The 13,721-nt window shown below is 49.4% G+C and overlaps 1 protein-coding gene across 2 annotated transcripts in view; it reads left to right on the forward strand.

Annotated features, from left to right (window-relative positions):
• The window catches only part of LOC143277436 (sodium-coupled monocarboxylate transporter 1-like), an 80,108-nt gene that overhangs the window by 46,461 nt on the left and 19,926 nt on the right, over positions 1 to 13,721 (forward strand). For both annotated transcript variants that reach the window (XM_076582248.1, XM_076582249.1), the window contains 2 exons: positions 3,642 to 3,754; positions 6,072 to 6,142. In XM_076582248.1, the coding sequence (XP_076438363.1) occupies positions 3,642 to 3,754; positions 6,072 to 6,142 (184 nt within the window). The remainder of the gene's footprint in view (positions 1 to 3,641; positions 3,755 to 6,071; positions 6,143 to 13,721) is intronic.

A 13,721-nucleotide genomic window follows, 5' to 3' on the forward strand; every position in this document is an offset into this window, starting at 1 on the left:
TGTGTCTGTCTGTTTGTCACACCTTGTAACAGCCAGAGCGGTTCAGTGGCCACCATTAAGTTTGTAATAGACAAAACTGAGTGGTAAAGAGTTGTTTATTTATGAATTTCGATACAACGATTAATCAAAGAATTAAAACCATTAAAAGGAATAATTTGGATCAATGTTGTGATGTAGATCACAATCCCAGGATCTGGACCCTGTCGGCGACGCCACCCCTGCAGCCGTGTTTTGACCCGACTGGTATATAAAAAAAGGGGGTGGTACAAAAGAATTACTGTTTTACTGAACTAAAGAGTATGAAGGTGAAAGGATAAAAAGATCCGTGCGCAGGCCAGTGGTATATAGAGGCCAGTCACGAAAGGGTTTTTTTCTATTGTTTTATTACAATATTATGAGAAGTTAAGAAGAAGAGAAGAAGAAATTAGATAGTGCCTGATAAAAGACACAAAAAACAATGGTCATAGGTACATGTCAGATACGAATGGATAGTAAGCACATCATATATTGCAATGGAAAGACTATCACTTGGTTTGGAGTAGGCAACAACATAACATAAATAATGCGTATGTGTGAAGACCAAACACTGACAGCAAATGACATATCCAATACTTTTAAACAGTGTAATTAGAGTGGTTGAAGCTATGCTGATTTAATGAAAGTACACTGACAGTATAGATTATGTAAAGCTTATATTGTGTCAAAATGACTCAAACGAATCGGTTGTCATGTAGCACTATACTGAAGTAAGCCGTATAGGAGAGAGCATGATAGCTAAATTACAATTACCAGACTGCGATACATATCAGATGGTTTTAAACAATAACTGATATCACTACAACACTATCTTGTAATCACAACAGAATGCTCCACACCCATTATACTAGAGAAGCACCCTGTAACTGTGAAGCTATGGTACTGAGAGTCAGTGAAACACTGTATATCAGCATGTAAAATAATACATGAATATTAGAAAAGATAATAGAATCAGTGGCTTTGATATTCACTACTGGCAAACTGAGAAACCAATTAATAGTTAGTGCTCAATACAAAGATTGGAAGAACCACATGGTTTAAAACCATTTAGTGGTGAATTAACTTACACAAGTTATCCAGTTGCGTCAAACATAAACACAGTTAAATACAGCATATGTTCAACATAAAACTTTCTCCGCTCAACGCGGGATACACAAACACTAAAAACTGTGACAACATGTCACAGCAATAACTGAAACAAGCAAATCAAAATGACAATAACATATTCATATGAACAAGTACCGTGTCAGAAAACACAATTTACAAATCATCAATACGTTTTTAACCGGAGTACTTACAGCAATGTGGTGGGACGCTGGCCGTTGTGTGTGACAGACAGACAGACAGAGAGAGAGAGAGAGAGAGAGAGAGAGAGAGAGAGAGCAGACTATTTCCAGTGACCATCCAGGTGAAAAGTGATCTAAGTGACATAAACTGATCAGTTTTTAACGAGCTTGTCGCTGAAAATTACAAGCTGCGTTAAATTAGTTCAATGTAGGCAAACACAAATGGAACAGATTTAAAGATGGAATTGCAATAAATCTGCCAGTACATAATACTTGTAGTTTACTGATCCGAGAAAAGAGATATTTAATTAAATATGGTATGTCAGAAAGACAGTTTTCAACTCAGCCAAAGCTGTCAAGCAATGCTAGTTGTTAGTGATTGTCGTTAAGTGTCAACAGTGAAAATCAGCTTTATATCTTCTAAATGCCTGATCTATTCTCATCCAAACACTATGATAGTGTGGTTTTAGTTTCCAACAGAAGTCACATATAGAATTGTAAACTGTAGCATTATATGTGATGGAAAGGCAAAATGACGTAAGCTTTGCATCTGTTGAAATCTTTAGACTGATGAACAATTAAACAAAAATCAAATATGCTTCTAACTGACTAAAGTGTGTGTATGTAAGCACAACATATATAATCTGCAGTGAACGATACATAGATTTAGTTTAATAAATGGTCTGACGATTTGTTTAGAAGGGCTTTGCATTCAACTTTGGAATGGTGTCACGCATTATGCGCGAGTGATTGAAGACCGTGTTAGTTGCGAAAAAGGAGTCTGCTATACAGCTCCTGCATGAAGCAGTATCTGAAGCCAGCTGAAGGCTTGGCTACACAAATCACAAATAACAAACGGTCAATGTACCAATGGAGAGAAAGGGGGGTTGGTGGCGGGGGAGTGTGTGTGTGTGTGTGGGGGGGGGGGGGGGGGGGGAGGGGGGGGGATAGGGGAGACAGAAACGGAGTGATGTGACAGAACTTAACCGACTCTTTCAAATATGAAATGAAAGATGCTCAGTTTGTTTCCAGAACTGATCATGACAGGAGAGACGCTGACACTGACATATTTTATTGTCCGTTTAGCATTAAAGCCCTCTAGACAAGGGGGAATGACAATTGTTTTCATGAAATCAAAATACCATTCTAATGATATCACACACACACACACACACACACACACACACACACACACACACACACACACACACACACACACACCAATGTCGTCTATAGGATCATCTTGAAATCGGTAGTTGGTTAATGATCTTTTTTTCTTATAACTTTTAATCGCAATTTCGCTGTTGCTGCATAGCAGATTTACAATATTGTTATCGCTTGGGCTGTCTTTAAGTATGTCCATTGCATTACAGTTTTTACGTTTGTCTGCATAGGCAGCGCACTGAAATAAAAAATGCAAACCATTTTCTTGATCATTTCCACATGATGGACAAATCAAATCGTTTGAAGAATTTTCGCTTGAGTACCATCACAATTCTTCAGTCCGCTAACCCTCAACCTGAATCGCACGAAGTTATTCCTGTGCCATTCATCAGTAACAAATGATAAATATTCTTCTGCCTGAAAAACAGTTTTGAAGGAATAAAACCATCTGTATTTGTCGTTAACCTCTATATCTGAATGCCAGTTTTCCTTGTAACATGAGATTAGTCTGTCTTTAAATTCATTTATAAAGCTTCATTCGCTCCCAATACCTTGTCTTAGCCATAAATACCAAAACCACACACATAAGGTCTTTTGCACGTTTGAAACCCAGTTAAAGTGACCAGATTCGTGTTGTAAAATGAGCAAGGAGAGAGAGAGATAGATAGATAGATAGATAGAGAGAGAGAGAGAGAGAGAGAGAGAGAGAGAGAGAGAGAGAGAGAGAGAGAGATATGATGATTTAATATCAGGCGATTCGATCATGCAACGGAGTGATCATAACAGATCAAAATTACTAGAACTGAATACATAACTGTCTACATACAATCTCCTTCTGACAATCTGTCTTATTTTTAAAGCTTTAAACACAACTAACAAAGACACAGTTTATCAACAATCAAATATTTTTTCTGAATAGTCTCGAATTTATGCAAGTTAGAAACAGTCAAGTTTTGTTTCTGGGACATGGCCACAAAAGGAACACTTCATGTTTCTGTTCACGCCAGGTTTGTACTGGACATAACGCCTGTGTAGTTGCTGTTTTTTAACAACATGCCGAGTCTAATCTATCATTATTATCATTGCTATTATTGTCATTAATTATCATGATCATCATTATTCACTACTTAACATGATGATGATGACTGGTGACAGCTCGGTGTCCTCCATGCTGAGCGCCCTATCAGCGGTGACGTGGGAGGACTTCCTGCAGCCCTGCATGGCCCTGCACACCGACACTCAGGCCGTGCTCTTCACCAAGGTTCTGGGTCAGTCATGTCCTCTCACTGTCCCTCCTCACTGTCCCTCCTCACTCCTCACTGTCCCTCCTCACTGTCCCTTCTCCCTGTCTTCATTGTCCCTCCTCACTGTCCTCACTGTCCCTCCTCACTGTCCTCACTGTCCCTCACTGTCCTCACTGTCCCTCATCACTGTCCTCATTGACCCTCATCACTGTCCTCATTGTCCCTCATCACTGTCCTCACTGTTCTCATCGTCCTCATTGTCCCTCCTCACTGTTCTCACTGTCCTCATTGTCCCTCCTCACTGTCCTCACTGTCCGTCCTCACTGTCCTCACTGTTCCTCATCACTGCCCTCACTGTACTTACTGTCCCTCATCACTGTTCTCATTGTCCCTCATCACTGTCCTCACTGTCCTCACTGTTCCTCATCACTGCCCTCACTGTACTTACTGTCCCTCATCACTGTCCTCACTGTCCCTCCTCACTGTCCTCACTGTTCCTCCTCACTGTCCCTCCTCACTGTCCTCACTGTCCCCCCTCACTGTCCTCACTGTCCCTCCTCACTGTCCCTCCTCACTGTCCTCACTGTTCCTCCTCACTGTCCTCACTGTCCCTCCTCACTGTCCTCACTGTTCCTCCTCACTGTCCCTCCTCACTGTCCTCACTGTCCCTCCTCACTGTCCTCACTGTTCCTCACTGTCCCTCCTCACTGTCCCTCCTCACTGTCCTCACTGTCCTCACTGTTCCTCCTCACTGTCCTCACTGTCCCTCCTGACTGTCCTCACTGTTCCTCACTGTCCTCACTGTTCCTCACTGTCCCTCCTCACTGTCCCTGCTCACTGTCCCTGCTCACTGTCCTCACTGTCACTCCTCACTGTCCTCACTGTTCCTCACTGTCCTCACTGTTCCTCACTCTCCCTCCTCACTGTCCTTGCTCACTGTCCCTGCTCACTGTCCCTCCTCACTGTACTCACTGTCACTCCTCACTGTCCTCACTGTTCCTCACTGTCCTCACTGTCCCTCCTCACTGTCCTCACTGTCCTCACTGTTCCTCCTCACTGTCCTCACTGTCCCTCCTCACTGTCCTCACTGTTCCTCACTGTCCTCACTGTTCCTCACTGTCCCTCCTCACTGTCCCTGCTCACTGTCCCTCCTCACTGTCCTCACTGTCCCTCCTCACTGTCCTCACTGTTCCTCACTGTCCTCACTGTCCCTCCTCACTGTCCTCACTGTTCCTCACTGTCCTCACTGTTCCTCACTGTCCCTCCTCACTGTCCCTCCTCACTGTCCCTCCTCACTGTCCTCACTGTCACTCCTCACTGTCCTCACTGTTCCTCACTGTCCTCACTGTTCCTCACTCTCCCTCCTCACTGTCCCTCCTCACTGTCCCTCCTCACTGTCCCTCCTCACTGTCCTCACTGTCACTCCTCACTGTCCTCACTGTTCCTCACTGTCCTCACTGTCCCTCCTCACTGTCCCTCCTCACTGTCCTCACTGTCACTCCTCACTGTCCTCACTGTCCCTCACTGTCCTCACTGTCACTCCTCACTGTCCTCACTGTCCCTCACTGTCCTCACTGTCACTCCTCACTGTCCTCACTGTCCCTCACTGTACTCACTGTCCCTCCTCACTGTCCTCACTGTCCCTCCTCACTGTCCCTCACTATCCCTCATTGTCCTCACTGTTCCTCCTCACTGTCCTCACTGTCCCTCCTCACTGTCCTCACTGTCCCCCCTCACTGTCCCTCCTCACTGTCACTCCTCACTGTCACTCCTCACTGTCCTCACTGTCACTCCTCACTGTCCTCACAGTTCCTCACTGTTCTCACTGTTTCTCCTCAATGTCCTCATTGTCCCTCACTGTTCCTCCTCACTGTCCTCACTGTCCCTCCTCACTGTTCTCACTATCCCTCACTGTCCTCACTGTCCCTCCTCACTGTTCTCACTATCCCTCACTGTTCTCACTATCCCTCACTGTCCCTCCTCACTGTCCTCACTGTTCCTCCTCACTGTCACTCCTCACTGTTCTCACTATCCCTCACTGTCCCTCCTCACTGTCCTCACCATCCCTCCTCACTGTCCCTCCTCATCGTCCCTCCTCACTGTTCCTCCTCACTGTTCTCACTATCCCTCACTGTCCTCACTGTCCCTCCTCACTGTTCTCACTATCCCTCACTGTTCTCACTGTCCCTCCTCACTGTTCTCACTATCCCTCACTGTTCTCACTATCCCTCACTGTCCCTCCTCACTGTCCTCACTGTTCCTCCTCAATGTCCCTCCTCACTGTCCTCACTCTCCTCTTGATACTGACTGTCACACTGAATCATTCTCATATTATTTTCAGTACTATTGTATGGCTGCCTTGGTGTGGGACTGGCATTTATAGTCAAAGAATTGGGAGGTACTGTGTTGCAGGTAACTCATACACACGCACGCACGCACACACAGACACACACAGACACAGACACACAGACACAGACACAGACACACACACACACACACACACACACACACACATACACCACGTGAGTGCAGACACACAGAAAGACACAGACACACACCCAGACACAGACACAGACCTCCGCCCCCTCCACACACACACAGACACACACAGGCACACAGACAGACAGACAGACAGACAGACAGACACACACACACACACACACACACACACACACACACACATGATATTCGTAGTTTGGAGTCGAAGATGATCATGGCTTCAAAAATCAGATGGAAGATCGGTGGCTGTGGGTCCGGAGGTGACTGATGAGGCCAGTCCGGGCCCTAAATGCTGGCCCACATTCGGGACACAAGTGAGAGGGTGCTGTTGTGGCAGTGGATGCTGCGCAGAGCATGCTTTCGTTCCGCCTCGGTGATGCGCCTGGCTTCAGCTGCAATAATGATCTTGCTGCGCCAAGGTGGACGGTCCAGAGCAAGCATCTCCCACGTGTTGATGTCGACGCCCAGGTCTTTGAAGGACACTCTGAGACAGTCTTTGTAGCGTTCCTTCTGCCCTCCAACTGAGCGCTTGCCCTGACACAGTTCTCCGCACAGCAGCTGTTTAGACATTCGGCTGTCTGACATTCTGACCAAATGTCCAGCCCACTTGGCTTGGGCTTTCTGCAGGAGGGTGTAGACGCTGCAGAGGCCAGCTCGTTCCAGGACTTCCGTGTCGGGGACTTTGCCCTGCCATCTGATGTAGATGAGTCTGCGGAGACAGCTCAGGTGCAGGTGGTTGAGCTGTTTGGCGTTTCTGCTGTAGACAATCCAGGTCTCGCTGGCGTAAAGTAGGGTGGGGTGGTAAGGATCACTGCACAGTGGACCTTCAGCTTGTTGGAAGTGCTGAGTCCTCTCCGCACCCAGACGTTCTCACGGAGTCTCCAAAAAGGCGGCGTTGGCTTTGGCGATCCTGTTGTTGATGTCAGCGTCTATGTTCACTGCGCGAGAGAGCGTGCTGCCCAGGTAGGTGAAGTTGTCGACTGCCTGAAGTTTCCGCCCCTTCACTGTGATGCGTGGCTCCAGGTATGGCTTTCCTGGGTCAGGCTGGTACATAACTTTGGTCTTTTTGGTGCTGATGGTGAGATCGAAGTTGTTGCAGGCTTGTGAGAAGCAGTTCATTTCACACTGCATCTTCTGCTCTGTGCTGGCGTTTGAATGGCAGTCATCAGCAAACAAGAAGTAGCTGATGACAGTCTCTTTCACCTTTGTTTGCAGGCGCCTGAGGTTGAACACTCTCCCGTCAGTCCTGTACCTGACCTGGATTGCTTCTTTGCAGTCACAGAAGGCATTTGTCAGCATGACAGAGAATACCATACTGAACCAAGTCGGGGCGAGAACACAGCCTTGTTTGACGCCGTTTGTCACTGGGAAGGCCTCTGACTAGTCTCCGTCATCCAGAACTTTCACCATCATGCCGTCGTGGAACTGCCGGACGATTGTGATGAACTTGCTGGGGCAGCGAAACTTCTCCATGATCTTCCACAAGCCTTCTCTGCTGACGGTATCGAAAGCCTTGGTCAGATCGACAAAGGTCATGAAGAGGTCCTGGAGGTGGCACGCAGCAAAAATCTTGTCCGCAGTCCCACGTTCAGCACGGAAGCCACACTGGCTTTTTGAGAGGAGACCTTGCTCAAGATGTTGGAGAAGGACACGGTCCAGAATCTTCCCTGCAATGGACACGAGAGAGATGTCTCGGTGGTTGTCGCAAGACTGGCGGTTGCCTTTCCTCTTGTAGATGTGGACCATGCTGGCATCTTTCCGCTGTTTTCTGACCTGTCCCTTGTTCCACATGGACTGGAAGAGTTGAGTCAGCTTTTGCATCATGGCAGGGCCTCCTGCTTTGTATACCTCAGCAGGGATTGTATCGGATCCTGGGGCTTTGCCACAGGAGAGTTGCTTCACTGCCTTCCTGACTACATCTTCTGTGGGGAGAGTGTAGAGGTCCTCGTTGATCCCTACCTGGGGCAGGTGAGCAATGGTCTCGTCTTTGAAGTTGGCTGTACGGTTGAGGACGTTGTTGAAGTGCTCAGCCCACCACTCCAAAATTTGCATCTTCTCTGTCAGCAGCTGCGTCCCATCTGCGTTGAGGAGGGGTGAGGAGCAGCCGGACTGGGCTCTGTATACAGCCTTAAGCACATCGTAGAAGCGATTTGTGTCGTGGCTGTCTGTGTAGCCCTGGATTTCATCCGTCTTCTTGCTGAACGAGGTGTCCTGCATCTCGCAAAGTTTCTTCTGCACCTTTCTTTTTACGTTAGCAAGGACATCTTCCTTGGCATGGAGTCGTTATGATGTGCTCTGAGCAGTTGATTTTCTCTGTTATCAGTGCCTGTATTTCTTCATCATTCTCATCGAACCAATCTTGGTTTCTTCGGGTTGCTGGTCCGAGCTGTTCAGGGGAAGCAGTGTAGATAGCGTCTCTGAAGGCCATCCACTATTCCTCAACGCTGGTCCCGTCTTCCTGTGGTGTGATGGCAGTTTGCCTTCAAGGTCGACGGCGAGTTCTTCTGCAACCTTGCTGCTTTTCAGCTTGGAGACATTCTCTTTGCAGTCTTCTGACCATTGGGTCTTCTCGTGGGCGGAATGTAAAGCCTGAACTTGGACACAAATGAGGCGGTGGTTGGTCCAGCAGTCGGCACCACACATGGGTCTTGTCACTCTGACGTTCAGCCTGTCCCTCTTCCTGATGATGACGTAGTCTATGAGATACCGGTCCCTCGAGCGAGGGTGCATCCATGACGTCTTCTTACGGGTCTGTAGGCGGAACAGATTTTTGGTGATGGCAAGGTCATGTGTGCCACACGTCTTTAGGAGCAGAAGGCCGTTGCTGTTACACTTGCCAGTGCTGTGCCTTCCAATGATCCCTTCCCAGGTTTGGTAGTCTGTCCCTACTCTGGCATTAAAGTCCCCAAGAACAATGATCTTCTCTGACTTTGGGGCTGCTGAATTGAGGGTGTCGAGTTCTTCATCATACTACTTGTCTTTAACGTCATCTGGGTTGGTCATGGTGGGAGCAAAAGCACTAATCAGCGTTGCACTCTTCTTGTTTGAAGGTGGAAGCTGAAGTGTCATCAGGTGGTTGTTGATATCCTCTGGAAGCTTGGTGAGTTTACAGGCGAGGTGAGATTTTGATGTCAAATTCCACGCCTGCTTCTCGTCGTTCAGCGCTGCTGCGACCACTCCAAAAGAATGTGTATCCACCACCACGTTCTGAAAGCTGGCCATTGTCTTCTGGGCGCGTTTCGCTGAAAGCTGCTATGTCCACATTGTAGCGAGCTAGCTCTTTGGCAACCAGTGTAGTTCTCTCTGATCTGTCTGCCTTGATGTTATCCAGCAGAGTTCTCACGTTCCGTGTGCCAAGGTTGAGCACCATCACTTTGGTTGTTGTTGTTGTTGTCGTTGACACCAGTGATGGATCCCCACCAGCTGCGGTAAGCTGGCCAGGGAGAAGTGAAGCAGGCTATGTTTGAGCACCTGTTCAACTCCTTCCTCCATGCTGGTGAGCAGAGTGATCCCAAAGGTTAGACACCCAGGGGGCTGCCGAACTCAACTGCTGCTTCGGTCCGGTAGAGAGCGACCCTGTGCCCTGGGCCGCCTGTGTGCAGGTTTGTGATTACAGCTTCCAGTGTATCCACATCTGCTGCTTCGCCACTTGAGGCAAGGCATAGTCGAAACGGCTGGAGATAGGTCAGGATGCAGTGTATGACCGGCAGTGTTCTGCATGTGTCTCACTGCGCCCTTTTAGCGCTCCACGGCGTATTGCTGAGAATCGCCTTTCTGCCCGTCGAACCGTGCCCGTCTTCCGTGCAGTCTGTGAAATCCAGAGCTGTCTTCTTTTCCACCTGCTCCGCCGTTGGGATGACCTCTTTGTATTTGACCCATGCATGACAGACAGACCGACCGACAGACCGACAGACAGACAGAAACACACACACACACACACACACACACATGCTTGCACAACACCACCACCACCATGTGGTGTGAGTCTACACGTCTGTGTGTGTGTGTGTGTGTGTGTGTGTTTGTTTGTGTGTGTGTGTGTGTGTGTGTGTGTGTGTTTGTGTGTGTGTGTGTGTGTAGGTAAATACACGACATAAAAAATGGGAGTTAGGGGGTGCACGGAAGGGGTAGTACCTCTAGAGGGGGGGGGCTTGTCACGCTCTTCCGGGAGTGGTTTGTCCTCTGTTGGTCCTCACCGGCACCCAGCTCTCACTTATGGGTCCTAGAAGCTGCCAGCATGCGGCAGCGCCCAACCCCCGGGCAACGGCTTTGACAGGCTGGCTAAACTAGGTGAGGGTAGCCGACGGGTCTCAAACCCTCGGTGAGTTAGGGCTTGTCTACCCAAGCATGTGAAGACTGGATCCGGCGGACTCTGCGGAAGAAACCTTCATGGTTCAACGGAGAGGAAGGCGGTTGCAGCAGAGCACTGTGGAGTGCTGAGGGCAGGATGAGGCACATAGGACATCCTGGTCATCCACTGCATCCGTTTCCATCTTCAGTCGTCTTGACCTCGTCTTGCCACTGGATACAGACAGTCTCAGACAAGAGAGTGAGGTCGACGGTGCGCAGCTCCTCCTCACTATATACAAAGTCATCGCGCAAGTCATCAGTCATCTTTCATCCCATACCATCATTTTCCCCAAGCCCTGTGGCGACAGGCGAGCGACGAAGCGACAGGTGTGGGTACACTGGCAGTCGTAGCCGTGGACCTGCACACAGGCGGCTCAGACCATAGGGTCGTTTTTCACCGACTGGAGCAGCGGTGGAGATCGGCAGTCCCCTGAGCGACTGAACAGCCCTCTTCAGGACAGCACTGCTCACCTCCATGGCATGAGGAAGGGGCTAGAAAAGGTGCCCTAAACATTGCCTGCTCCACAACACCCTAGTCAGCATACCGCGGCTGACGGGGACCCTACTTAAGCGGTCGACACACAAAGGAAAGAAAGAAGAAAACAAGGAGCACCCCATTGACCATTGCCACATGGAACGTGCGTACGCTTCTGGACAGAGGCGACTCAGACAGACCACAGAGACGCACAGCACTCATTGCGAGTGAACTAGCCAGGTACAATATCGACATCGCTGCCTTAAGTGAGACCAGACTGGCAGAAGAAGGCGAAGTCTGTGAGCGAGGCGCAGACTACACCTTCTTTTGGAGTGGTCGCGGACCTGAAGAGAGACGTGAGGCTGGAGTCGGCTTTGCAGTGAAGACAACCCTCGTTGGCAAGCTGGCTGGCCCCCCGGAAGGAGTGAACGATCGCCTGATGACGATGAAACTCCATTTATGCAACGGGAAGAAGTTTACCACCATTGTCAGCGCCTACGCGCCCACCATGACCAACCCGGATGAGATCAAGGACAAGTTCTACAAGGACCTGAACGCTGTCATCACCACTGTTCCCAACGCAGACAAGCTCATCATTCTTGGTGACTTTAACGCGAGAGTTGGCTGTGACAGCACCTCCTGGGAAGGCGTGATTGGGAAGCATGGGGTTGGCAACTGTAACAGCAATGGTCAACTACTTCTCCAGACATGTGCCGAGCACGACCCTCTTATCACAAACACCGTCTTCTGCCTCCCTACCGGTAACAGGACGTCATGGATGCATCCTCGCTCTGGGCATTGGCATCTCATCGACTTTGTCATCGTCAGGAAGAGGGACAGGCAGGACGTACGAGTTACGAGGGCCATGTGCGGCGCCGAGTGCTGGACAGACCACCGCCTTATCATCTCCAAACTCAACCTACACATCCAGCCCAAGAGACGGCCTCAGGGCATGAAAGCACCCAGACGCCTGAATGTCAACAAGCTGGAGCTAGGCAACATCAAGCAGAGCTTTGCTGACACCCTGGAGGAACGCCTTGAGTCCACCGTGCTGGACAACCAGAACGTGGAGGCAGCATGGGGCGCACTGCATGAGACGGTGTACAACACTGCCATGGAGTGCCTGGGGCCTTCTGCCAGGAAGCACAAAGACTGGTTTGATGAGAACTGTACTGAGATCAAGCAGCTGCTGGAAGACAAACGCCAAGCCTACAGAGCCCACATTGAAGATCCCAAGTCACAGTCAAAGAAAGACATACTGAAGAGCGCACGCAGCACCATCCAGTTGAAGCTGCGGCAGATGCAGGATTCCTGGTTGAGCAACAAAGCTGATGAGATCCAGGGCTTTGCAGACAGGAACGACATGAAGAACTTCTATAACGGCCTGAAATAAGTCTATGGTCCCACCACCTCCAGATCTGCTCCACTCCTCAGTGCTGATGGTTCTACATAATCACTGACAAGGACGGGATCCTTGAGAGATGGGCTGAACACTTTGACAGCGTACTGAACCGCCCTTCCACCATCAATGATGAAGCCATCGACCAACTCCCCCAGGTGCCAGAGTCGTTGGATGCCATTCCAACTTTGGAGGAGACCCAGAAAGCTATCCGTCTGCTATCCAATGGCAAAGCCCCTGGTTCAGACTCCATTCCAGCTGAGGTCTGCAAAGAAGGTGGTATGGCGCTGACTGAGAAGCTTCATCAGCTATTCCAGCTTATCTGGCAGCATGAGGCAGTTCCACAGGACTTCAAAGACGCACCTGTACAAGCGCAAAGGAAATCGTCAGGCCTGTGACAACCATCGTGGAATATCCCTGCTGTCCGTCGCAGGCAAGACTCTGGCCAGAGTGCTACTCAACCGTCTCATAGCGCACCTTGAGCAAGGTCTCCTACCAGAGAGCCAGTGTGGCTTCCGGAAAGAACGCGGGACTATTGACATGGTGTTTGCTTCCAGGCAGCTCCAGGAGAAGTGTCAGGAACAGAACGCCGACCTTTACTCCACCTATGTCGATCTGACCAAGGCCTTCGATACTGTTAGCAGAGATGGCCTTTGGAGAATCATGGCGAAGTACGGATGTCCCAGAAAGTTCATCACCATCATACGGCAACTGCACGATGGGATGCTGGCCCGAGTCCAAGACAATGGAGAGACTTCAGAACCATTCCCTGTCTCCAACGGAGTTAAGCAAGGGTGTGTTCTTGCCCCCACCCTGTTCAGTCTCATGTTTTCAGCCATGCTGACAGATGCCTTCAGAGACGTTGACGTAGGCATTGGCATCAGGTACCGCACAGATGGCTCACTCTTCAACCTCAGGAGGCTTCAAGCAAAAACCAAAGTGAGGACAGACACCGTCAACGACTTCCTGTTTGCTGATGACTGCGCTCTCAATGCTGCCTCTGAAGCTGACATGCAACACAGCATCGACAAGTTCTCTGCTGCCTGTGACAACTTTGGCCTCACAATCAGCACAAAGAAGACTGAGGTGATGCACCAGCCAGTTCCAGGAAAGCCTTACGTTGAACCAAACATCTTCATCAACGGGCAACGACTGAATGCGGTGGACAAGTTCACATACCTGGGCAGTACACTCTCTCGCACAGTTGTCATTGAGGACGAGGTGAATGCCAGACTCGCCAAAGCCAGCGCTGCCTTTGGCAGACTCCA

Source organism: Babylonia areolata, chromosome 34 (assembly GCF_041734735.1).
Source record: "Babylonia areolata isolate BAREFJ2019XMU chromosome 34, ASM4173473v1, whole genome shotgun sequence".
Taxonomy (NCBI): domain Eukaryota; kingdom Metazoa; phylum Mollusca; class Gastropoda; order Neogastropoda; family Buccinidae; genus Babylonia; species Babylonia areolata.